The following is a 27741-nucleotide window of genomic DNA, read 5'->3' as shown; positions in this document are numbered from 1 at the left end:
GTTCAGGCTGCAATAACAAAATATCGTAGACTGGGTGAGTTATAGTGTTCTGGATGCTGGAAGTCCAGGCTCAAGGTGCAGGTTGATTAGTATCTAGTAAGGGCCAGTTTCCTGGTTCATAAATAGCACTTTCTCCCTGTGTCCTCACATTTCAGAAGGGTGAGCCCACCTCTGTATGGTCTATTTTATAAGGGCACTAATTCAGACCTGAGGACCCTGCCCTTGTGATCTAATCACTGGTGATTAGGTTTCAACATAGGAATTTGAGGGGAAGGAGACACAAACATTCAGACCACAGCAGGAGGCAAGAGTGGTGGTAAGGACAACAGGTAGAAAGAAGGTCATTGTGGATGTTCAGGTGAGATAGAGTGTTGAGAAATGGATGACATTTTAGGATGACTGATTTAACATACGAGGTGGTAATAAGCAAATCTAACTGGGCACAGGCTACAAAAAATAATGAAAAATGGACACATGTAATTTTAGATAGCTATGTGATACTAGAAGAATTTTTTTCGGTACTTTACTAATATTGTCATTAAGTAGATTTTGAAATGTGGCTGAAATGGGATAGGATGTTGACTCAGCTATAAATACTCAAATTGAGATTTCTTACACAATGTGATGCAGTTTCCTGAATATTTTTGTTTTGTTTATATTTCAGCTTAAACTCTCTGAACCTCACTTTTCCCATCTGTAAAATAAGGATCATATCCGTGCATTGCCAGGTGGTTTTAAGAAGTAAATGACACAGAGCTTGGTATATAAGAGAACTTTGGCAAAACAATTGCTGTTGGTAATACCATGCCTGGGGAAATACCTCAATAGAAACTTTGTTTTTTAGTAGTGTGGTTGTTGGCTCTAAACAAAATTATTTCATTTTTCAACCTTATATATTAAGAAAAATATGACTATTCTGATGCCCATTCTTAGTGCTATTTCATGGCCTTTCCAGTTTTTTTGTCACCCATTTCTCTGATTCATAAGAAAGTGATGTCTTTTTCTTCCTTTTGCTGTTGAGGAAGCTAATTTCTAAGGAAATTAATTGAGATGGTCAAGGGCACCAGGTGAGCCTTTGTTAAAGGTAAAACTAGCATCTATGTAAAGATAGAGCTCAGTGATGCATTGTCTGTCCATTCATGTTTTACAACTGGAATCACTAATCAGAGACCTGAATCATTACTCTTCCATGACTGCTCCAGAGATTTGAGTTTCCCAATTCTGTGTTAGTTACATGTGCTCTCCCTTGTGTATTGCCTCTTAGTTTTGAATTGTTGCTTAGTTCCACTGCACCATTGTCAAGTCCTATTTATCTCTAAAAGCTAATAGCTTCCAGAAAGAGCTAGGAGGCCAGGTCTGGGCACTGAAAGAGTTGTGTATGTCTTCCTACTGTGGATTAGTTGAAAGAGACAACTCATGGGAAAACAAACTTTTTCCAGTATTTTAGTTTTACTTTCCATTATAGTAATTTTTTTTTTTAACTGCTTTTCATTTATTTATTTATTTATTTATTTATTTATTTAGGGACAGGTCTTACTCTGTCACCCAGATTGGAGTGCAGTGGCACAGTCATAACTCACTGTAGCCTCTAACTCCCAGGCTCCGGTGATCCTCCCACTGCAGCCTCCAGAGTAACTGGAACTACAGGCACATGCCACTATGTCCAGCTAATGTTTTTTTTGTTTTGTTTTGTTTAGTTTTGTTGTTGTTGTTGTTTTAGTAGGGACAGGGTTGTGCTATGTTGTCCAGGCTGATCTTGAACTCTTGGGCTCAAGTAATCCACCTGCCTCAGCCTCCCAAAGTGCTGGGATTACAGGCGTGAGCCACCATGCCTGACCTTTCTTCAGAATTTTAGATCATTGTACCAAATGCCAAAAACACTCTAGTGCTGGTAGTATTTAGTCAAGTTCTGAGCAAATTTTTTTAAAAATTAGGAATATAAAAAAGCTTAATAAAATACTAGCATGTGCTTGACATAACATGCTATTCTAGTAAGTCTTAATAATGATCTATAAAATGTTAACACTTTTATTCATATTTCCTTATAATCAAATTGAACAGATACATTTTCCTTTTCTCTCAGAAAAAGTAATAATGAGCCTAGTGCTCTAACACTTGGGAGAAAAATAGATAAACGTGACCAAACGCAAGTCTCTGAAATGATAGTCCTTGCTAAGTGTGTGCAGATGGGAAACTGGCTTCTTTTGAATGTTGAAGGAGAGGTGTATCCTATGTGAGGGGAGCACTGTTGTGATTTTGAAAATTGTACCGTACATCTTCTTGTTGGCATCTGCTTAATTTCTAGCAATATCTCATTAACATTTCTTTTGTGAGTTTTTGTAAAGCACATCTTGAACTTCTAAACCTTTAAGTAAATAAGAATTCCAAATGTATGAAATTCTTTGATTAAGGAAGTGAATGCCCAGAAGTGCATACAATTTCTTGAAACACTTTTATACTCTATTAAAGTTTGTTGTAGAAAATCCTTGTTTAACATTATACACCAAAGACATTCTAAGCTTAATTTCAAAGATATTAAATGCCAAAGAGCAGAAAATTCTTAAAAACAACCACTTCTGACTTGTCACCTTATTGTTAACATTGACAGTTTCACATGGAAATGGTCAAATTTCAGTTTACAAAGTCATTTGACTCTTTCACTTTAAGTCAAATAGTAAATGTGACTGAACCTTCAGTATTTTAATTAAAACAATTTTATGTATTTGTCTTTTCTCATCTTTTTATACCTCATTTTTAGATTTTTAGATAATTCTGAAATCACTTCCATTGGTACTCACATGTAACTCAAGTTTGAAATATGGAGATAGTTATTGGGGTGGTGTGTGTGTGTGTATGTGTACCTTTTGTGTGCCATAAAATAATCAGGCAAAGTGATTTTAAGATAGTAATCTATAGCAAAAGCAATAATTTTATTTTTCTTCCTCTAAAGAGTTCAGCAGATCTAGACTTGAAAGTGTACTGACTTAGGTGTTTCTTGTATAGTTCAAGTGAAATTGCAAATAATTTCTGTTCACCTGAGCAGGATGGCTAAGGAGGGCATTTTCTTTTAAAGAAAGATGACCATTATGTCTTACAATGTAAAATTTACTTTGATATTTCTTTTTTGGTGTTCTTGGCAAGACACTTATAGGCTGGTATCCTTCTCTAGTATTGTCCCTCTTTATATTATTTAATTGTGCTTTGTATTTTACTTGAAATTAGAGGCATATAGATTGCCAAGACAGCTTTATGCTGAATAAATTCATGTCTTTGGAGGAGGCATACGCAGCTTGACTAAGAGAAAATAAGCAAAGATGGCTTCTATTGTAAATAATTCTGACCCAGTTTCTCAAATCTAGGTAAAGAGACGAACACCCAAATTCTACTCATAAAACCTAAGTAACATACATGGGCTGTGCAGATGTGGATAAAATGCTAATATAATTGTATGGTTTTTTAAAATTAATTTTTAATCACATAAGTGACATATCTTTGTTTCTCTTTTTAAAACAGAAAATACACGTGAAACAAATTTTCCTCTGGCTAGCACACCTCGGTAGGCATGCCCATCCTGCATAAAACTAGAGCTACACTGTATGACTATAATGATTGAATGGCCAAGATCCTAAGAGGAACACCTGCCCACTGTTTCTAAATTTTCCTTGTTTAGGAAAATCTGAACTCCTCAAGGTTAAGGAAGAGGAAACCCACAGGGTTACCCACATGACTCTGGCCTGTGGTACTACAAGAGAGAGGTAGAGAGGGAAAGAATGTTCTTTTTCAAGAATACACCAAACTTTGATGAGGTTAAGTTGTACAAACTTATGTGGAATTTTTATATTAGGAGAAGTTATCTAACTCAATATACATGTATATGTATATAGATAGATACATACCTACATGTATATATCAAATAATTTTGTTAGAACCTAATAACTAATAAAACTGTTTCTAATTCTTGCTTATATTTTTATTCATCCACTTAATCTATACATTTGCTACTTACCGTTTGTGCCTACTATATGGTAGGAATTTTTCAGACATCATTTCTAATGTTGTTATCCCTATTTTACTTCTTAGGAAGTTGAGATTCAGAGAAGTAAATAGTGCATCCCAAGCTGCAGTGGTAGTCAGGGAATGGGATGAGGTTGAATGCTGTTTTTCTGTAGGTTCTTTCTTGGCATCATGTTGCCTCAGAGAATCAGCTTCTGGGATGTACAACTAAAATTGTTTAATGTCTTTGACTCATTAAATGGCATAAAAGTTTTAAATTCTCTTTCTAATATCATTCTGATTTTCTGAAGATCTTCCTTTGATGACAGCAAAAATACTCTCTAAATGTTTAACCACAGATACTGAGTGGGTTCTGGCCAATCAGAGTGGGCTCCACTTGTATGTCCAACAGTTGAACGTCAACTCAGGTTTAAGGCCCCAGGAAGCCTAATTAATAGCAATATAAACCAGGTTAAGCGCTTTTGGCTAGTTAATATATTTTTTAAAAAGCACCACACAACGTTATTCTCAAAATCTTTGTCTTAATCTGGTATTAGCCATAGTTACAACATTCTGGTTTCAAGTTCTCAAGTAGTTTTTGGGGTTTGTTTTTATTGAGTCATTGAAAAATTACAGTAAATGAACCTACAGAATTTCTTGACTGAGAATCTGCCCTGTTTTTCCCTTTTTCTAGGTCTATTATTAGCAGAAGATTTTTCTGCATAGTTGGCACGCTGTACCTGTATCGGTGTATTACAATGTATGTAACTACACTCCCAGTACCTGGTATGCATTTCAACTGTTCTCCGAAGGTAAACTATTCCTCGCTGTAATTTCCCTTTCTGTTTGTTTCTCGTCTTGCCCTGGGGTCCTTTGAGTGAGGCTGCAGGAAAACATTTCTTCAGAATACAGTGGAGTCCCTCCTTCATCTGAGAATGTTACTAAATGATATGGCCAGGCAGCCCCACCCTTCCCAGAATCTCTAAGCCCTGCCAGTGCCTCCCAACTGGGGAAATATGTGTTCTAGTTTGTGTGTTGGAAGCAGTTAAGCTTTGTGTAGTTCTTTGGTTTCCTGCCAAATTTTTAAAATATCACTCATTTCTTTGACACGCAGCCAGAAGCTTTTATATGCTTCCTGTCTCTCGGAGGGAGAGCTCAATTTCAAGTGATATTTTTTCCATTTTCCTGCTTTCTATTAATCCCTACAGCAGAGCCAGGAAGAGAAAGTATTCCTATCTCCTTGCAGTCCTCAACCAAGCCAAATAAGATCACTGTTCTCTGGGGTAATATATTGCCTTATTGATTTTCTCTAGTAACAAAGAAGTCTTTTTAAAAATAAACTGTATTCCTCCCTTATTGTCTCTACCTTTCCATCAGATTCACATGACACTCTTCACCTCCTAACCTTTACTGTGGAAGAATTTTTAACTAGGGTGATCATTGGAACTCTATGAAATAATTAGCAGATTTTATTGTTAAAATATTTATGTACATTAAAGCTCTTTAATGAATTTTTAAAAGAGGCTAATTTCTCTCCTTGATTTTTGGTGGGAGAAAATATAGTATACTCTGATGTATTTGAGATCATTTCTTTGCATTATACCTGTGTGGGTGAAACAGCCAAACACTTTCAGTCTCATTGCTTTGTGCTTTTGTTCCTCCAGAAGAAATGTTCTCTTTGATAGAAACTTTGGAAAGAGAGCTGAAAAATTCACTCTGGATTTTTAATTTGATCATATGAAATTTTGGATCTCTTTAATTTGTATGTCTCCTGTGGCTCCTTTCTTTCCTAAACTTACGTATGTGCCTACAGAGATAGCTCATTTCTTACTTAACTTTTTGCTTTTTTTTTTTTATTTTTAAATTTTTTTAAATTTTTTTATTTTTTGCTACACACTACTTCCTTACCTCTGGAAGAGCTGTCATACAAAAGGAATGTTCTCAACATTCCACTCTTCTCTATCAGCCATCCTGCCTCCCTGCACTCTCCTTCTTGCAGTTTCTTTCACTCTTCCAAAGAAGCCAGCTTCACATCATTTTTATTGTCTGTGAAAGCTCTCAAGTACTCACCTGTAGCTCCTGGGTTATAGGGAATATCTTGTTGTCATTGAAAATCCAAGGATATGGACTCTTGCTGGGAGCCTGGCTTGATAAGCAGCATGTTCTCAGCAGTAAACTGACAGTTTAGGATATTCACTTAAGTTTAATTCAACTCCTTAAAAAAGTCTGTGCATTGGGAAATTTTGCTACCAAGGAGTAGGTAGATGTAGGTTCTGGCTAAGCACATGTTGAAGATGGATCCAGTATTGAGGGGCCATACCATGTAGCCTTTCTCCCTACTCTGGTTCTAAACTTGTTTCTTCTTGAGGACTACTGTAGCTCCACCAGTTGCTGGCAAGCCCATACTTGGTGAGCCATTGGTTCTTACAGAGTCAGCCTGAGTCATCAACATTTCTAACCAAAATTCTTTGCCTAAGAATAGCTTGTGGGTTTTCTTCGTAAACACAGAAGTAGCAGCAGGAACTGTGCACAAAAGCCAAACTCAAACGTGTTGCTCATTTATTGCTTTGTCAGAAATCCCAACTAGGGCCCTCATTCTATGAGGATCTTCTGGAAACTAGAATCTTAAACAGTAGGAGGTGAAATGTTAGCACACCTTAGAAAAAAATACTAGTTAAAACTCATTAAATCTAATTACTTATTTTGTAGAATAAGACTCTTGGAAGAAAGGATTTAGAATACAATTTTTTATTCTGAAAATTTTCACATGTATCCCAACTGCTATAAGGAACTCCCATAAACCCAACACTCAGATTCAATAATTATCAAGATTTGCAACATTTGTTGCCTTTCTTTTTTCTTTTTGAACTATTTAAAACAACTCCCAGGTAACGTCATTTCACCTCCACATACTTTGGTATGCATCTAAAAACGGTGAACATTTTAGTACAAAACCATAATGCTATTGGTGTTCAACAAAATTAATAGTAATTCTGTGATATCAGCAATTACAAGTTGATGGGATATCCTGATTGTCTTAAAATGCTTTTCCTTTTTTTACAGTTGGCTTGTATAAATTAGGGTCCAAAATCTTTATATTACATTTCCTTGTTCTGTCTTTTAAGTCTGCAATTCTAGAGCAGTCCTTTCTTCCTTTCACCCCTCTGCCAGTAGCCTGTAGACATGAGATTAATAGTTCTACAGAATATCTCACTTTCTGGATTTATCCATTTGTTTCTTTGTGGTGTCAAGTGACTTGTGTCACTCTGTGTTTCCTCTGAATAGAAAGTTGGCTCTTCAGACTTAATTAGATTCAATTTTAGCTTGTTAACAGAACATCTGCCAGGTGGAACAGAAAGACTTCTGAAGCTAGGCACAAGAATTGGGAAAGGCTTCGAAGGCTTGGTGCTACCTCTTGGATGGCAGATCAAGCTTAAGAAATTCACTGGTCAGGCAAGGGCTAGAATCCTCCACTGAGAACGAGTATCTGAAGACAGAAAAGGGTGACACTGGAGAGAAGCCTCAGAGGACAGCTTTGCCTACTTTAGAATCATACCTAGGGCTAAGGGAATCAGAAGTGAGAGGAACCTTATTAAAAGTCACGCAGGCCAAAGTTCTGTTTGATGTCTGAACATCATCGCCACTGAATCTTCAATCTCTTTCTGAACCATTGTACAGAGAGGGAACTTAATCGCCCCTGTAAAAATACAAACTTACCTAATAGTAAAAAGAACACTAAAGTTAAGGTTAAGACAGTCTTACACAATCACTTACTAGCACTGGGCAAGTCATTCAACTTTTCAGAGCCTCAGTTCCCTCCCTAAATGGCAAAGCAGAGCTAATGATGCTTTTTGAAATCTGTCTTAAGGAGTTATAGGTGTGGAAGGAGACAGTTTCTAGGGGCTCTGTGGGTGTAACGTGCTATACAGAAGTAAGAAGAGGACTTAGTATTGTCATCATGCTTCAACCCCTAGACTCTTATTTATCCAGTGAGAACTGATTTAACAAACATGCATTAAGGACCTACTGTGCTTTGGGTGCTAGAGTATGAGGCATGAGGAAGGTAGATATAGTTCGTACCTTTGTGGAAAACACCTTAAAATCTGTTAGTTTAAATTTGTAACTTATGTAATAAATGTGTAAAATGCTGTAATAAGGGCCTCAAGCTAAGCTACTGGCCCTAAGGATGGATGGAAAGGAAGAAACAGACTTGAGCAATATTTAAGAGACCAAATTGATAGAACCTGATAATAGATTTCATGCAGGGAATGAGAATAGGGAAAGATTCCAAGGACTGGATTTTACACTGGTATAATGACAGGGTATAGAGGAAATGAGAGTTAATGAGTTGGATTAAACACAGAGTTTAAAGTATCTGTGAGATATCTAAGTGCTGGTGTCCAAGATAGTTAGCAATGTAGTCTAAAGCTGAGGGAAATATCAGGGCTGGAAAATAAATATTTGTGAATCATCATATTCTGGGTGGTGGTTAAAGCTGTGGATATGGATGAAAAGGCCCAGAGACAAGATACAGAAAGCACAATGCTTCCAGAATTGGATATTCTATTATTTGAGACACCAATTAAGGCCTGTCTCTTGGTGGATACTCTGACAGTTACTCAATCATCACTGCACTGTAAGGGAGGAGAGCTGAGCTTTAGAATATGACTTCCTGCTTAATACAGTCATGTGAACTTAAACTTGGTTTCACTATGCCATTAAAATGCCGTAATTAGTGTACTTAATGCTTCCCTTAATGCCAGTACTCAAAATGTGCAGCTCCTAAGAAAAATGTTCCAACAAGTATACAGTAGTGATTATAAAAATTGGTCTTATTGTTCATTCACTCGATGGCAGTATACTCTTCACAAAATGTAATCGCTCAGAGAAATAATCATCCTATGAGATGATCAGGTTGTGAGGAAAAGTAGGCTTCCCATAAATGTTTCTGCAACAATAATAAGCCACTGGGAAAATGAAGTGAAAAGGGAAGTGGATGTGTTCAGTTTCTAGATTACAAATTTCTGGTATATCCCATGGTGGTATACATGTGCATGGCTTACACTGGAGGCTGCCAAGTTTTGATACCTTGATTAGCCCATGTTACTCTCATCATAGCTCCAACAACCGTGTGTTCCATCCTGAAAACAACCTCTTCTCATCTTGTTACAACTGTTTATGATACTGGTTTTTTTTAGAAAAGGGGCAGAATATTTGAGAATTCTTTGGTGTTCTAAGCTTCCTGTCGGTAAGGTTTTTCCTGTTTTAACAAACTCCTTAAAATAAAAAATCCCAGATAAACAGAAATAGAAGAGAAGAAATAACTTACACTGTTTTCGACTCTCATTTTAATAATCAGATGAGTTAATCTAATAGTGACTAAACAGTAAAATGAGATGCATGTTTGGGCGTGTTTTGTGGTCTCCATGGTGACAGATTTGAAAACCTTTGAGAAGAGAGAGAGTACATTAAGACACGGACACTGAGCTGGCTAGTACATTAATCCAATATGGAGTTTTCAGTGAAATGATTCTCTTGAACTTGAAAAACATGTTTTGTTTTGTTTTAATTTTTGCCTCTGACATAAGTGAACACAGCCCACTTTTGGACAGGGTTATGTCTGGGTGGCATCTGAGGTTGATCGCTCAGTGGATCAATATAATACAAATGCAACAGCAGAACAGCCTTCATATTCTTCTCCGCCACTGTCAGCTTTTCTGCAATGCACAGATTAGAAAGATGAAACCACCTCCTTTGACTTGCTGCTGAGCTGTAATGCCACAACCATCAGCCTAACGGGTCCCTATGCTGGCACAAGTTCAGTCTTACAAGGCAACAGACTCATTGCTCTTTAGGATGTTATGACCTTCTTCAGTTCTTTCTTACTTTCCTGGGTAGCAGTTAGAGTATTCTAGGTGCCCTCTACACTGACAAAGTTTGATATTCTGATTAGCTCCTGCTAACCTTATCAGTATTTCAGGATATGGCTTGTGTTCCATTACCAAAATAACTTCCTGCCGTCCTGTTGGATGGTGTGCAACTTAAATTGTCAGTGCTTGATTTTGGATAATTTTCTGCTTGTCTTCCAGTTTCTGACTGTCATTAAAATTTTCCTTTTCGTTTGTTCTCAATTATTTTTTTTCCTGCTTCTTGCATATACTTTCCAGTAATGTTTCCCATCCTAAATCTGTTCTTTGCTTTTCCTTTTCTCTCGTTGCTGCTATTCTCTTCCTTTTTCAGTGATTAAAGATAGCAATGTTCTAAATAACTTCTCTCTGTCACTTAAAAAGAGATGTTTTCATTTTAAATAAACCATACATTCTTTATAGATATATTGAAAGACTACAAAAAGAAGATTTTAAAACAACTCATGACCCTATCTACTATTAGCAATTCATTATATTATTTCCTTATGTATGCATTTTTTACATGATTCTGATGGTGCTGTCTATGCATTTATTATTCTTGTCTCTTTATGTTTAACATTTGATGTATGAATTTTTACATTATTTTATAAACTCTAGCCTTTCTAAAGGCTTTCTTACTAAAAGGAAGACACGACTTTCCCAGAATGTGAGACAGGCAGATTGTTGATGTGATTTCATTTGATAGTCAAGAAGCTTGTTTATTTCCTGAGCAAACGTTTCTAGAGAACCTGCCCTATGTGGGCATACTGGTAAATTTTGAGGACACACAATGTATAAGGCAAGCGCCGTCTCCCTCTGGGCATCCAGAAGCTGTGAAAGAGACAGACATGTAATCCCCAGATTCCCCTCTGACTCCCTGTAGTAGACGTGCAGAGCCATTTGCCATGGATGCATAGACACCGGAGGCACCTCTGCTGGGAGCATGAGCTGCCCTGTGGATGTGCCTCTGAGCCCAATCTCAAAGGAGGAATAGGAGTATGCCAAGTGGAAATAGAGGGAGGAAGGGTTCCAGGTGGAGGAAACAACGGGTATGGAAGGGAATTGGGGAATAAGGTGAAGTTAGATGTATCTGGACATGGGATCTTATGGAGCAAGTGGCCAGAGATGACTCCAGACAGGCAGTCAATCTTGTGGGCAGATTTTAAAGGGCCTTGACACCCAACTAAGGAGTCGTGGTTCTATCTATAGGCAATAGGAAGCCAGGAAAAGTTTTAGCAGGGGCATTATTTGATTACATCTGTCTTTAGAAGCATCTCTCTCCATTGATAGAGATAGTAGGGTATTTGGGAGGGAAGGAGGGAAGTAGACTTAAGTCGTATCAAATTATATGCACCTGTTTTGTGCCAGATATGAATTCAAACGTTGTGTTTTTATTTAATTCTTATAACAGTAAGTGGGAGAAAATTGCAGTTGGTTCAGAGTTATGTGACCAGCCTAATGTCTCATAGGGACTGAGCGGCAAAGGCAAGAAGACTAGCCAAGTCTCTATTCTTGGTACTCACGTGAGGGAGACGGATGATGCTTCTGCATGGATTTCTGAATTAGAGATGAGGAAGGCCTAGACCAGGGCAGAGTGGGGGACATGTTTGGGAGGCATTGGGAAGGTGAGAAAGATGATCCAAATGGCAGAAGTCATCTGGTATGAAGAGGTAACCAGAGTCAGAAAGCATTCACTGGGGAATTCTAAAAAGCCTCAGAGCTAACCATGTGTGACTCTAAGTAACTAATACATAGTTACTAATCATAAAACTAATAAGAGAAATTTTAGAAATAAAAAATTACTATTTTGCAACCACTACAGTAATAATTCAAGAATTATAATTTAGAATCATCACTGGATGCTAAGGCCCTTGTGTGAAAGGTTGGCGATCATAATATTTACATAATTTTAAAAAATAACAGATTGCTTATTAATTATAAAGGGGCAAAGGTATGTATTTAGTGGAGAAATACAGTAGACACTCGCATAGTCAAGTGAACAAACCAGTGGAAGGACAAATGACATCAGGTGCTTCTGAATGTGATGCACTGAGAGGGATACAGCATCATCTCGGGAATATTCCTGCCAACAGTGTTTAAGCTGGATTTAAACAGAAGGCAACATTCATATAAAACCAAATCAAGCAATATTCTATAAAGAAACTGGATTGGACTCTTCAGTGTCATGAGGAAAAAAAGACTGACAAACTGTAGTAGACTAAGAAGAACTCAGGGCATGATAAGTAACCTCAATGTGTATTCTCTGATTGGAACCTAGACTGGGGAAAGAAGCTGTAAAGGACATTGTTGACACTATCGAGTAGTTTGAATATGGACTGTTTTTTAAGTATGGTAGTATTATATAATTGTTAAATTTCATAAATGTGATTTTAGAAGAGAATGCCCTTGTTATTGTATTTAGATGTGAGATGTTTTAATTTATTCAACTTCTTCTCAAGGGACCCAGGAAAAAAAGTGAGAGAAAGGAGAAGAAAATGTGATACAATCTTGATAATTAATGAGCCGAAATGAAGTGTCTACAGGTGTTCACTTGCTACTTTTTCACATTTATAATTTTTTAAACTAAAAAGCCAAGGGCAATTTCTTTTTTTTTTTTTTTTTTTTTTTTTTTTTTTTTTTTTTTGGTGGCAAATCTCACTTCCTGACCAGGTAGACTGAAGGATCCTCCAGCACTTAAAGGGGATGTGATTTTGTTAAAGGGAAATCTTGCCTGACTGAAATGCTGGATTTCTTTAATGTGACAAATAAGAATATGGGTAATAGAAATCCATAGCTGACCTTTATTTAAGATTTTATCAAGCCTTTGATAAGTCTTCCAGTTAGAGACTACAACAAAATTTAAAAGTTTTTTTGCTGGGGGAAGGAGGGGCTGGTGGGAGATTAGTGTTTTATTGCTGATAATTGCTTAGAGACACCCCCTATCCCCAAAACAAGTCTGCTTACTATAGGAATTGATGAGTACATTTGAGAATGGAGAAATGTAGACAGCCAGATTCTTCACAGCCGAGTGAAGGGAAAAGTCTATTTTAAAAGTTGTATGTATGAATTCTAAGAGGAGTGAAATCTCTTGTTCTTTAGATCAGTTGTGGTGGGCATAATATTTGTGGGTAAAAATCACATCTTTCCAGGAGTGGAGTGATTACTATATGTATAGAGAACACATAAAAGTCTCTTGAGTGATCAAGAGATGGCCACCAGTGAGTGTCCGGCAGGGATCTATATTTAAGGAGAATCATCCAGATTTCACTTGCTGGCTGTTAGGCATTGAGTTCTCCCTTAAGAACCCCCCAAAAGATGGACCTCACTTGGATTGTTAAGTAATGCTGCCTGAAATTTGTATAACACTTTATATTTTAGCAATCACTTTTATAAACATTGTCTTGCTTTGGTGGGTAGAGGTTGAGGATGAGAAAATGTTCTTGCCATTTTACAGGTGAGAAAACTGAGGCCAGGATGGTAAAATGGTTTGTCTAGAGCCACCTACATGGTAGCCCAAAACTGCAGTTTGAAGTTGGATTCATGCTCATTGTTGTTCCTATAAAAGTGAGCTTGGAGACTAGTATAGCACAATATAAAGCAAGGAAAGTTCAAATCAATTGAGAATGCTTTGTTTAAGAAGAGAGAAGGCAGAAAATGTGCAATTGGTTTGTGAAAGAATTCCACAGAAATAATTTTTATAGGCCGGGCAAGGTGGCTCACGCCTGTAATCCCAGCACTTTGGGAGGCCAAGGCGGTGGATTGCCTGAGCTCAGAAGTTCGAGACCAGCCTGGGCAACACAATGAAACCCTGTCTCTACTAAAATACAAAAAATTAGCCGGGTGTGGCGGCATGCACCTATAATCCCAGCTACTTGGGAGGCTGAGGCAGGAGAATTGCTTGAACCCGGGAGGCGGAGGTTGCAGTGAGCTGAGATTGTGCCATTGCACTCCAGCCTGGGCGAGACAGTGAGACTGTCTCAAAAAAAATAAATAAATAAATAAAATAACTTTTATAGAGACATGGGACCTTGATTCAAATAAAAACTACTTACGAAAAATAGGTAGTTAGTGAATAGTGAATAAATGTTGTTTTAGCTATTCAATTGCGTATTAATAAATGACATATTTAAAATTGGTTAAATTTCATTAGAACAACAACAAGAACAACAAAAAGTAAACCCGGAGAAATTGTCCAGCCTTGGGTATTGTCCTTGTCGTTTGGAAAGGTGTTTGCAACAATAGCAGGCGTTTTCCAGGGACTTAAAGGCAAGATTGTTTAGCTCAGAGGTGAGACATTTGGGCTCTGAACCCGACTGAGTCACTCTGTGTGACCTTGTGTACTGGTCGGTAAGCCACTCTCTTAAATGGGCATAGTAACAACTACACTCACTAACTGACAAGCTTGTGAAGATACAGTGAGATAATTGACGGGAAAACACATCCAAAATGTTGGAATCTGTGTACAAACAAAAGGTATTATTTTATTTTGTAAAACTACCCTGTAAGTCCTGTTTTTACTGACCAACAGTAAAATAAGGCAGGAGAAATTGTAAGAGGCAGCTTTGAGCCTCTTCATTGCTGCTTTGAAATCTAAAGCATTCATCACACTTTCAAACACATTACCTTCCCAGTGGGGACTACAAAGTCAGGCTAAAGGACATTTCACAACACGATAATTCTGCTGCTTGATTCCTTTATCAGATCTGGTCTTTGAGTGTTTAAGAACAGCATTTTTGGCATTTCATGGATGAAATGAATTTTCTGTTCATCAGCACATGGTGTTAGCGTTGAAAAATACTCGGGGAAACCTCTTTTTTCATAGCCAAAGGCTCACTGGTTCTAAGTGTCGTGGTTAGGAGGGCTGTTACATGCCAGTTGAAATTGGGGAAGTGGCATAGTTTTGCTGTTTTGGGCCACTTGGGAAGTTGATGTTGAGGGACACCACAGTGTGTAATGTGTGTTTCTCAGTTGCAGGCTGCTGAAGATGCAGATTGATGAGGATTCTACCAGTCCTCCTGATCCTGTTACTTGATTCCTGTATTGGATTTGGTCTTTAGTCTGAGTGTTTAACAGCAGCCTTTTTAGCATTTTGTAGATGATAATGAATTTTCTATTCTGGAGGAAGACTGCTCTTTGGGAACAGAACAAAATAATTTACCTTAATAGGAGGGAGGGAGGGACTTTGAGAAAATGTCTAGCTGTTCATGGTAGTTGGAATAGTATGATATTACTTCTGCAAGGTACCTAGGCTGCTGAAGGAAAAGTTCCTTTATATGTATCAAGTTCCTGGTTTATCCAAGCTTGTGAGGGCCAAGCTGTGCACAAGGCAGCATATAGTTTTGTAAATAGCACATTTAAATAGTCAAAGGACTTGGATTCCAGTCTCGGCTCCAACACTGGAGGCCTACAGCAGTTAGGGTCTGCCTTGCTGACTTTCCTGGGCTGCTCTAGGCTGCAGCATTAGCACTGTCAATGCTTCTTTTAAATCACATTTCTGCTCCTTAGTACTCACTTTCAGCTCTTCAACAAAGCTATACCAAAGCTGTCAAAGCTATGAAAGCCATTAATTTGTGCAGCATTATTTGATGGGTTTTAGTTCTAGGTTACCCCCTTCCTCCTAGTGGGGCTGAAGTGCAGTCAGTGCCCCTGCTCTGCAAATGTAGTTAGAAAAAGCCAATGCTCCAAGCCATCTACAAACTGAACGATGGCAAACTGACTGTCATCGGTACGTTATGTTAGCACTGAAAAAATACTGGGAAACCTGTGTCTTTCATAACCAAAGGCTCACTGGTTCTAAATGTACTTGATAGTGTGTCTCATTCAAAAGCCTTTCCCTCTTCCTTCTGCTCTTTCTTTCTGTGCTTTGGTATTGTGTAAGTGATTTGGCCAGTTTACCTAATTTCTTGGTAGTTCATTAGAATTTGAAGAATATTGCCTGTTTTTACTGGTTATTGGTTTTCTGTGACCCTGGGAAACCATAATGTACATAGTGGTGTAGATATGAGACTTTCTTGTCACAGCTTTGTAGTATCCACTAAAAGTTTTTATGTCTTAAAATTATCTCTGCTTTCAAAAATAGACATTCAAAAGCTACTGATAGGCAAGGTTTCAATTCCAGTTATAATGGAGTAAGCACACTCCATCTTTCTTTCACACTGAATGCAGCCAAAAAACACTGGGCAGAATATATGGATCAGCTATTTGAGGAATCAAAAGCAAATGATAGTGGGCAGATGGAGGAAGGAAACCAAAATGCAAGGCATGAAAGACCCAGTCCAGAGTTTCCTGTTCTGTTTTGTTCTTTTCTTTTCTTTTTTCCATTCACATTTCCTGCCTGGATTCAAAGGCAGTGCACATCCCAGAATTGCACTCTTGGGTGCAGACAGAGCTCCAAGGGAATCCCTCTCTTTCTGGCCAAAGGAAAGGAAGGGAAGCCACACCAGGACAGAGACTGGAAGAAATCCTACCAATTTCTATGCTAACCCTGTTAACATTTAATATGTTACATTCTAGACTTTTTCTGCGCATAGTATTTGTAAAACAGTTATAATTATACCAAACATTGTGTTTCCTGTTTTTTTTCTCTTAGTAGAGGAATATGCTTACAATCTAAACTTACTATACAGTCACTGTAAACTTATTTTTAAATAATTTGGTAAGCAGCTGTAGCCCGGTTCAGGGCTTCTCAAATCTTAATGTGCATTTAAATTACCTTAGATTCTGGTTCACTGGTCTACCTTGGGACCTGAGAATGCATCTACAGCAGGCACCCCATCTTGCCAATACTGTCCCCGGAAAGACCAGGTTTTGAATAGTTATTTAACAGTTCCCGTTTAGGTTGTTTCCAGTTTGTTGCTTTCTTTTTTAGAGACAGGGTCTCACTCTGTTGCCCAGGCTGGAGTGCAGTGGTATGATTGTAGCTCACTGTAGCCTTGAACTTCTAGACTTAAAGGATCCTCCCACCTTAGCCTCCCAAGTAGCTGGGACTACAGGCACATGCCACCACATCCAGTTTACTTTTACATTTTTTGTAGACAGTCTCGTCATGTTGCCCAGGCTGGTCCCAAACTCCTGGCTTCAAGCGACCCTCCCAAAGTGCTGAGATTACAGAAATGAGCCATCACGCCCAGCCTGTTGCTTTTGTGATTAGTGTTACGGTGGGATATTTTTGCACATAAAACTTTTCTTCATATTTGGTATTATTTCTTTGAGGTAGACTCCTAGAAGCAATGTAACTGGGTCAGAAGTTATGACTGTTTAAATTGCTGGTAAACTATTGATGATTATTTTCTCAGAAGATTTTGCCAATGATAATAAATATATTCTTCTCAAATTGTAGATGAGGAAATCGAGGCTTAGAATGGTTCAGCTGTATAAGGTCACACAGCAAATCATTCGAAGAGCTGTGATTTTACCTGCAAGTATCTGTTTCGTAGCCTGCTCTTCCCCTGCACTACTTTGGAGACAGCCACTGCTTCCCCCCATCCCCTCCATTTAAACAAGCCTCGCTGTCCTTGTGCTTGCCTCACCATTAGCTCACTCTTTTTTCTTTTAAGCTTTGCTAATTCAACATGGGAAAATGAGCTCCTGTTATGTTCATTTTTATTTATATTTGTTTGACAGAGTTTATGCCTCTATGTGGTCACATCCCTTGTCCTTTGATAAGTTTTGTTTCCTAAGTTGGTCTTATTTTACTTGATTTCTCTGTGCTGTGTAAACAATACAGATATTAACTTGTTTCTGCTGCAACTGTTTTGTAATTTGTCTTGTATTTTGTTTGCTTTTTTTAAAATATAATTTAAATTTTTCTTTCTCTTTTTCTATTTCTCACTAAGCTTAAAGAGGTTTTCCCTTTGCAGAAGTTTGATAAACATAGGAAGATATTTTTAAAAGGAAGCTTAGGGGCTTTAAGGGTACCTGTAAGAAATACAGCATTAAATTTTTGCCTTTTTCCTCAGTGCCAGGTTTACTTCATAATTTCTCCTTTCTGCCCAAACACATTGTTTCACCACAAAGATTTTCTTGCTCAAATGAGAGGACAAAGTATGGGTGATGCTGCCTTGAGAATATGATTTATCATTTTTAAAACAGGGAATTTTAGAAGGGCATTATGAAATAACGTAAAATGAAGAAATACCCAAGCTTTTTTGCCATAATTTTCTTCTACATTTTATCCATTGTTATAACAGAACTAGACCAAACTTTTAATTTGAAACTTTAAAAAAAATTATAATGTTTATGCAGGCATGCAATTTAAAAACTAAAATGGTTCTACACAACTCGATGTGAAAAAACAGTAGTCTCCTGGTCCTGACCCCAACAGTGCCTTTTCCTATTCTCCTTCAACTCTTTTAGCTGAACCTTGTGGTATTTAACTCTATGTCATTCACTCTTTTTTTTTAGATTTTTTTTTTTTTTACTGTTTTTTTTTTTTTATTGGTTGTGTTTTTTTTTTTTTTTTTTTTTTGTTTTTTTTGTTTTTTTTTGTTTTTTTTTTCTTTCTTTTATTATTATTATTATTATTATACTTTAGGTTTTATGGTACATGTGCGCAATGTGCAGGTAAGTCACATATGTATACATGTGCCATGCTGGTGCGCTGCACCCACCAACTCGTCATCTAGCATTAGGTATATCTCCCAATGCTATCCCTCCCCCCTCCTCCCACCCCACAACAGTCCCCAGAGTGTGATGTTCCCCTTCCTGTGTCCATCTGTTCTCATTGTTCAATTCCCACCTATGAGTGAGAATATGCGGTGTTTGGTTTTTTGTTCTTGCGATAGTTTACTGAGAATGATGATTTCCAATTTCATCCATGTCCCTACAGTGTTTACTTTTGTGTCTCCAAGTAACATGAGATATTGTTACTCTGTAGTTTTTGAATATAGGCATTCACTGTTAGTGACTTCTGCTGTAGAAGGCAAAGCTTTAGTGTCTGTCTGTGACTCCTCCTTCATGATCCCTACCCTCCGACCCCATCTCCACTACACACGTTCAAGCTTCCTATCCTGTCTTTGCCGTGCAGTTCTTTGTCCTTCGTTTAGCTCAATATGCAGTGCTTACATTATTACAGTTCTGTAAATGCTATTTATGGCCAAGTCATGTCATTTCCTAGAATTACTTTCCTTGTCTGCACAACATTTTGTTTCCTGTAGAGTTAGTAATTGCGTTGGTTTTTTGCTTTAGTAGTTTGCTTTGCACTTACTCACCCCCAAGTTAGGAAACTCCTCTCGATATAGCCAGAGGCATTGGGTATTCTGTTGGGCTCATCTCCATGATGACATCCCTCCAGAGCATTCTGGCTGTTTGCTTTCCAGCCCAAACTTGTGAGCTACTGCGCAGTCCTTCATCTCTCCTTTTTTGGCATCGTAGTGAGTCCTGTTTCTTCTTTTCTCCATGTTTACTCCCTTGTTTTGGAGACTGTACCCTCTGTGATTCCTGGAAAAGAGTATATAAGTGGTAAATATTTTAAAATCGTGTATATATGAAAAAGGCTTTAATTTATCCTTAGTTTATCCTTCAGTTTATGCTTAGTAGTAATATGGCTGGGTACAGAATTCTAAGTGGGAAATCATTTTCCCGCAAAATCTAAAGGCATTTTCTCAAAGCTTTCTGTTTTTCAGTGTGGCTTTTGAAAAGCCTTATTCTAATGATCCTTCATATAAAGCTTGTTTTTAATCTCTGGAGGCTTTAGAGTCTCTTCTTAGTCCCCAGATTCTAAAATCCCATGATGCTGAGTCTTGATATGTAGATCTGTTTTCTTCCATTATGTTGAGCATTCAGTGATCTCTTTGGATTTGGAAATTTATATCCTGTGTGGTGTGCTCAATCTGCCATTCTTTTTTTTTTTTTTTTTTTAAATTTCTCACACTTCACTGATGTATCATCCTTCCATCCTTAATCAGAAGTCTTGATAATTTTTTAAAAGGAAATTATAATAAAACATGTTTCCCAAAGCTAGATTCTTATAAGTTAAATACTGAAATCATGGTAATTAAATTGGACAACCAGAATTTAATTAAATTGGATCATGGTAATTAAATTAGACAACCAGAATTTAAAAGAGCACTAACAAGCATAAAATATAGACAGTCACACATTTTACTTGACCGAGCAGATAAAGGTTGCAATGAATGAGTTGTTCAAGCTATTTATTACTGCGGTGTCCAGCCCAGACTTGTATCATAGACAGGTAAATTAATTTATAATCTGGAAAATTATTCAATGTTACCTACATAATTTGAGAAGATTAAAGTCACATCCCTTGTTTCAACATCATCCCTGAACATCCACATACCAAAAATATTGATATATTTGACTACCCAAACCTTCAGCTGCTTTAGCTAAGTTAGTAGGACCGTTGTCTTCTGGGCCAACCATGATAAAAATACATCTTTAAATTTTTCCTAGACCATAGATTTAAATTTTATTTTTCCCAAATGATAGTTATACTAAAGCAATTATTCAGTCAGTCAGATAGAAGTAGTGTTTCTCTGTCATTGTAATTTTTGAAAAACTGGGTAAACATCTACTGACATGTGCTTTAAAAAGTGCTAACTGTGAAAAGTCCTGAAGCCACGTGATTCATCTGTAGGACCATCCCACCCACCCCGCCCCAAGGGCTACTCTTGGAATAATAAACGCTGAGAGGGCAAACTTCCTGGTGGGGATTTTGTGTGTCTTAATATAAGCTTAATTCTGGATATGAATAGTAATCTTCGCACATTTTCATGTGGGCTTATAATGAATCTTCTTTTTCTTTTTTTCTTTTTTTCTGCCAGCTTTTCGGAGACTGGGAAGCCCAACTGCGAAGAATAATGAAGCTCATTGCTGGAGGTGGCTTGTCTATCACTGGCTCTCACAACATGTGTGGGGACTATCTGTACAGCGGCCACACGGTCATGCTAACACTCACCTACTTATTTATCAAAGAGTGTAAGTCTAAAAGACTTCCGTTGTAATTTCCTCACCTGCCATTTCTCATGACCTCTGGTCCTCTGGTAAAGCTCGTTTTCTGGAAAATCTGCTGAAGCAAGACTGGAGGCTTCAGGAGGGTTGCAGCTTCATCTCATCGCCATGCAACTGGCACTCAGGGAAATATGTGGAAGGACAGAACTTGTCTTCCTGAGGACGAGGTGTCCTGGAGTGTCATCTGTAGTACTGGGGTAGAGGCAGTTCCAAGCACAGCCTGCAGGGTGTATTATGAGCAAGTTATACAGCTGCTGTAAGGAGCCAGATGGAAATCTCAAAGGGACACAGAAATCCAGTATCAAGCCTGATTGGGTGATGGTAGATTATGTGTTGATGCAGCAACTATTTTTTCAGCACTTGGCACTATGCTACATGCCTGAGGGTACAGTGGTGGGTCAGACTCATCCCTGTCCTCAACAAGGCCATGGGGCTCAGGACTGAGGCAGATACTAAACGGGAAATTTCCCTTAAGAAACGTACTTAAAATATTTTATTGTGAAATCACAAAATAATATTATAAATACCGCATACATGGCTCATATTTAATATATATTAGCATTTTGTCATATTTAATTCAGATAACCCTTTTAGAAAGGAAATGAAATGTTAATATATGATTAAAACCTTTTCATTCCTTTCCTATATCATTTCCATCCATTTTTTTGTACTTGTGTATTATTGTTTTGTGGTTTTTAAAATTTATATACATAAATGGCATACTGCCATTTATATTCTTCTGCCACTATTTACCCTCAAATTATGTTTTTGAGATATGAGATTTTGGTCCATTCACTTTAATTGCTATTAATATTACAGTGCTAGAAATGAACTACACATTTTTATTCATTTCTCTACTTATGGAAAATTTTATTATCCTCAGTATCACATTGTTAGAAACAGTCTGATAAGCATTATACAGGGGGTTTCCATGAAGAACAATGAGTAGAACCAGGCTGCTGTGGTATCACAGAGGAGGGAGATGCTTTGCCTTCTGGAGGTGTCTTGGGAGCATGTGGTACTCTCTGGAAGTTTAAGTGGTTGGAATTCAGAGTAGGGGTAATAATAAGAACAGACAGGTAAGTGGGAACCAGATCACAGGGGATGCTTAAGCCACGAGAAGAGGGTCTGAACTCTCAGCTGATGGAGATCGGGTGCCCATTGAGGGGTTGTAACCAGTGGGGCAGTGTCATTTGTCTTTGAAGAGAGAAAAATCACTCTTGCAGCAGCTTGCAGGATGGACTGGATGGGGGACCAAACTGGAGACCGGGAGAAAAGTTAGGAGATTGCTGCAGTAACAAAGGAAACTAGCCTGATGGCATCAGCGATGGAGAGAAGTGGCAGACACTTCAAGACATTAATAAAGAGAGTCAGCAGATAACAGGATGGATTATGGGGTAGAGAAAACAGGTAGTGGACTGGGCCGAAGCCTAGTTTTGTTCTTGAAAAACTAAGATAAGGAAATACAGGAAGGGAAGAGAGATGCACTTCAGGGCACTGAGATAGAAAAGGGAGAATAGATGTTCCAATGCTTATACTTAGTACGTGAGCAGATATAGTGAATTCTAGCAAGATCTATTCAGAATTGTCAGGGCATAATCTAGCCTTTGGACTGGAATGTAACTGGATGTGGACAGTAGGAAACACATAGGCCAGATGTCAGCAGCCCTGGGGGAGGGATTCCTGGCTCCTGCTGCCTGATACCTGAAATTCGTTAATGGGGTCAAGGCTTATCCGTCTTGACAATAAGGCAATGTGTCATATTGAGAGGCAAAGGCCTTGGTACTATCACTTACTAGCTCTATGACCCTGGGAAGAAACTTTAACCTAAGTCTTAGTTTCCTCATGTTTAGAATGAGATGTTCACATCTGCTTCATGGGGTGGGAAAAAGTTTATGAACATTAAAATTAGATGGCATATATGGATACTAATAGAATCACACAGAGACTGAATGGTAGCTGTTTCTTGTTTTTGTATTGTCAAGGTATCAAATACAAATATTACTAGAATATTCCTACCCTAACTGCTCCATTTAAAATTGCAAACTGCTCTTCACTCCCTATACTTCTGATCTCCCTTATCCAGCTCAACTTTATTATTTTTCCACAGCCTTTAACACCTAACATAATGTGTAAATTATTTATTATAAGTATTGTCTCTTATCTCTCTTCCCCACTAGGAAGGGATCCTCCCATTAAGGCAGGCTCCTTGCCTTTTTTATTCATTGATCCAGGTACCTAGAGCATTGCCTGTCCCTGGCTCAGTGACTATTAAGAGGCTCAGTGAATATTGGTTGAATGAATGACTGGTTCTTGGACCCATTGAGAATCCAATAAAAGTCTGAACCTCTCATGCTGGTATAGAGAGTGTAGATCATATCCAGACAACATTTTGCCTAACACTGCAGAGCCTCTGAATCCCACAATTGAGAATCCAAGGTAGAAAGGCCTGCACTAATAGAAATTTTGATGTTTTTCTCAGGTAATTTCCCAAATGGGGATACAGACAAGTATTTTTCTGACACCATTCAACCTTTGAGAAGGAACTTGAGCTAGAATTCCCAGGCATCTGGATGCTTTTCTGCTTGTATTTGAGAAATGAAAATCTCAAAGACTTTCAGATTAGTGTATGGTTGCAGAACTTGGAAAGCAGTACAGTTAAATCAATTATGACTGCTTAGTCCTTGTATTAGGCTCTGTGGACCAAAAGGTATTGATTTTTGTGTAGAGCATCAACTCCAAATTAGCTAGAGGTAAATTTAAATGTCAATGGACAGTTTTCAAAAACGAAACATGATGCATTAACCTGTCCTTATTTGATTAGACTCATCTTTTCAACTCTATTTATGATTGTATGAATCAAGTAAGAACCAAATATGAATTACTATCACTAGTATAATCACATCATAAAAAGCTGTTTCTGTTCTAACCTTGGTTACAGATAAATGACAGCCCTTAGATTCACTAGATCTGTTTTCAGAAGGGAAGACTCAAGGTAATTGGATTCAGAAGCATTAGTAGAGGCATAGTTGGGTGCCCTTAATGTCATTTGAATAATGGGACTATTGCAAATCTCTCCCCCTTTCAGATTCTCCTCGGCGACTCTGGTGGTATCACTGGATTTGCTGGCTTCTCAGCGTAGTTGGAATCTTCTGTATTCTCTTGGCGCATGACCACTACACTGTGGACGTGGTGGTGGCATATTACATCACCACGAGACTCTTCTGGTGGTATCACACTATGGCCAATCAGCAAGTGAGTTTCCCCCCTTTTGATTTTAGCTTCTGTTGTTTCTGGCTTGGTGTTGCTGGCTTGGGCAGGATGCAAAGAACCCGTGGATGTCTTAAGTTTCTCTTTCTTAAGTGGTAATCAACTAAGATTGTATTGTTTTTTGTGACATTGATTCTCTTCAGAATTAAGAATAAAAAGTTTATGAATATAATGATGTAAGGAATTACTTCCTTCTAGAATAAGGAACACACTTTCATTGTCCATGAAAAATGAAAAATATTTTCTAAGCTTGTGTCCCTCCTTGCTTGATTTGCTTTCCTATCCTCTTCTCCCTACCCTGGGCACATCACAAGCTTAATACTTAACATTTAATTAAGTGTTAACATTTTTAGCATAGAAGAGGAATACCTAAAAAGCTAACTGAGGTGTTTATTTATAGGCAAGAGATGAGTGAGCCGTAATTTCTCCTTGCCCTCTCAGAATTGGCGTTGTTTTTCTACTGAGATGTGGCTCAGTTTGTAGATGAGTGTGGAGTGTAGAATGGTGATGAGAGAGACAAGCTGGGATATGTGGGTGGACACGCAGGGCAGGTATGGAGTCCTTTGGGAATTTTAGCATGGCAAGTATTTGAACTTAAAGTGAAAGATTGTAAGAAATGTGTTTATGTTTATTTGTTATCCTAGGTGCTAAAGGAAGCTTCCCAGATGAACCTCCTGGCCAGGGTGTGGTGGTACAGGCCATTTCAGTACTTTGAAAAGAATGTCCAAGGAATTGTACCTCGATCTTACCATTGGCCTTTCCCCTGGCCAGTAGTCCACCTCAGTAGGCAAGTTAAATACAGCCGGCTGGTGAATGACACATAACAGCTGTACAAAGTGGGGAAAAGACAAATTGTCCGAAGTGCTAAGAACTCCATGAGAGAAGATGCCATAAAATAAACAACTCCCTAATCCTATTATCTTTCAATGGTTATCTTGACTTAACCTATTGAGTTACCTGGTCAGCACTGTGATCTTTTTTTCTCTCCAAAGGACCTGCGTTGGACAACAATAAAGAAAAATTTAACCTATCATGCACTGTACACATTTCCTGTTCATAAGTTTGGGATTTACATAACCCGCAACCACCATGTTCCTTTGTATATGATGCAACAGCATAAATGTAAGCTTTTATATCATAAGTTCTGGTCTTTCCAGTCATATCTGGAAATAAAGCGTATTATTTTCTTGGGAAAACATACTTTTCATATCTCTTGCCCCAAAGATTGGGCTGTAAGCCATTTTCTAGCAAATGTCTCTATGAAGGTTTCTAAGTACCTGAATGGGGTTTGATTCTGAAATCTTTCTACCTGTTGCACCGATATTCAAATAAAAATGATAGACACAGAAAGGTTTGGTAACTTTGGGTTTTGTAAAATCAGCAAAGACAGTGTTTCAAAAAGTGCAAAAAAAGATTCTGTTATAAAGTGATTTTCTAAGTATTTCCTAACTTTATTTTTCAAAATGGTGTTATGAAAACCAAATTTAAAGATTTTTAACATGTCAGAAAGAAGAGAGTTAAAATTTAAAAATGCATCTTGGGAGAGAAATTTGTCTATGTTTCTAGTGCCTTTCTTGTCTTGATTGTATGGTCAGTAGGCAATCTTAAATGTTTTTATTTAAAATAAAGTATTCCATGAAAATATAAATATATGTATACACTACTAAATTTTGCATTTATAGCTAAATTGAATCGGAAGACTGCTTATGGTTTTAAAATTGCAATGACTTAAATAATGAGGTTGTTAATTAGAGTCAGAGCCTGTTCACATATTGTGATCAGGTAGCAATGACTTGTACCACTTAAATTATTTTATCGTCGATTTGGTAGTTCTATTTTAACTACTCAATGAAAACAGCCATGAATATCTTTTCTTAAAGAGAGTTTTGAAAATGATCACTTACCTAAAACTTGAAAGCTATTAATTAGTTATCCATACTCTCATGACAATTTTGTTGGTGAACAACAAAAAAGAGATCTATTTCTTTAAAAGATATTTGTGCAGAAACTGCATGTAACTCTAAGTTTTACTCCTAACATACATATGTTTGGGGAAGTATTCTATTCTATACTTGCCAATGTGGAGAACAAAATAGTTTTTTAAGAATGAAGAAGTATATATATCCATTCTGTATTTTACGTGCAGCAGAATTATCTTCCGTAGGATTTTTTTGTGTATTCACAAGGTGATATTTGTATTGTAAAACAATAATGGTGAAGGAAATAAAAAGGCTTTTAAAATTTTGTTTGTTTTAAACCTTTGTAAAGTTATTATTCCAGAGAGTATACTGGTATCTTACAGCTTACCTAGATCATAAATTAATCAAAATGCACTTTTTAATAAAAACTGATACTTAAAATAAATGGCTGTTATTTCTACTGTGTTCACATTCTTCACAGAAGTCATAAATGAAACCATTAAAGCAAGATAGAAAATCAGTTTCAGAATTTCTTCCTGGAGTGTTTCCGCTTGACATGGGACGTTTAATAATTATCTGGATTTTTTTTCTTGGGATTCCTTAAAATATATTCTAATCTTCAGTAAATTCTACAGAGATTTTAATATATAAAAAGAGTCACATGTAAGTTAAATTCAAACTTTAGAACAATGTTTACTAACATTCTGAATTCTCTAATTCTCAACCAAGTTGTTTTTTTTTCCTATACCTGGCAGTAATATAGCTTCTCCAGTGTAGATGGAAAGGAAAAGTAAATCCAAAGTGAGAAATAGAGTAATAGTACTATGATAACCAGTGGTAATGGAAAATAACTATTTAAAAAGAAAAAAAGGTTATTATTTCTGATGTGGTGACTAAAGGAAAATGTCAACAGTGGAGACGTGTCTTTGATAAAGGATGTGTCAAGGAGGCTAGAAATGTAAAACCATAGGCCAGATGTGGTGGCTCACGCCTATAATTCTGGCACTTTGGGAAGCCAAGGTGGGCTGATCACTCGAACCCAGGAGATTAAGACCAGCCTGATCAATATGAAACCCAGTTTCTACAAAAAATACAAAAATTAACCTGGCACAGTGTTACATGCCTGTGGTCCCAGCCTCTCAGGAGACAGATGGGAGGATCGCTTGAGGCCGGGAGACAGAGGCTGCAGTGAGCCATGACCATGCCACTGCACTCCAGCCCCAGCAAGAGTGAAACTCTATCTCCGAAAAAAAAAAAAAGGAAATTAAAACCAGTAAAAATTTTCCTGTGTGGGGCTTTAAACTTGTGTATCAGACAGGGGAAATGTGGTGGCCTCTTTAGGCAAATAGAGCCAAACCCTTGGATAGGTCTTTATTTAACTGTTATAGCCTTTCACTAACTTTGACTATTGGCTGCTGCCATATTGAAGGGAAAGTAAATTGAGTAAGTGGAAATGATATATTGGCACTTGCTAAAAATAGGATTTTTTTCCCTAAAAACTAGAAATAATTATATAAAAATTTATTATTATGAGTTTACATGCCACATATGTACCAAGAAATCCACTGCTGATTGTTCTTCATGGCTGACTACACTGATTCATGAATTGACATATCTTCTGGGTCTCTAATGTGCAAATCCCAGGAAGGACAAGGAGAAAGCTCATTGTATTCTAGAGAATTGTA

At 37.5% G+C, this 27741-nt stretch overlaps 1 protein-coding gene across 12 annotated transcripts in view; it reads left to right on the top strand.

The window, feature by feature from the left end:
* Window positions 1–26501, top strand: part of SGMS1 (sphingomyelin synthase 1) — a 319772-nt gene extending 293271 nt beyond the window's left edge. For all 12 annotated transcript variants that reach the window (XM_063727644.1, XM_063727650.1, XM_063727645.1 and 9 more), the window contains 4 exons: window positions 4688–4805; window positions 20681–20834; window positions 23956–24122; window positions 24782–26501. In XM_063727644.1, the coding sequence (XP_063583714.1) occupies window positions 4688–4805; window positions 20681–20834; window positions 23956–24122; window positions 24782–24961 (619 nt within the window). In that variant the 3' untranslated portion in view covers window positions 24962–26501. The remainder of the gene's footprint in view (window positions 1–4687; window positions 4806–20680; window positions 20835–23955; window positions 24123–24781) is intronic.
* The last annotated feature ends 1240 nt before the right edge of the window (window positions 26502–27741 follow it).

The sequence above is a fragment of the Pongo abelii genome, chromosome 8, assembly GCF_028885655.2.
Source record: "Pongo abelii isolate AG06213 chromosome 8, NHGRI_mPonAbe1-v2.0_pri, whole genome shotgun sequence".
NCBI lineage: Eukaryota > Metazoa > Chordata > Mammalia > Primates > Hominidae > Pongo > Pongo abelii.
The sequence above is the reverse complement of the archived record's forward strand: the minus strand, read 5'-3'. Positions and strand labels throughout refer to the sequence as shown.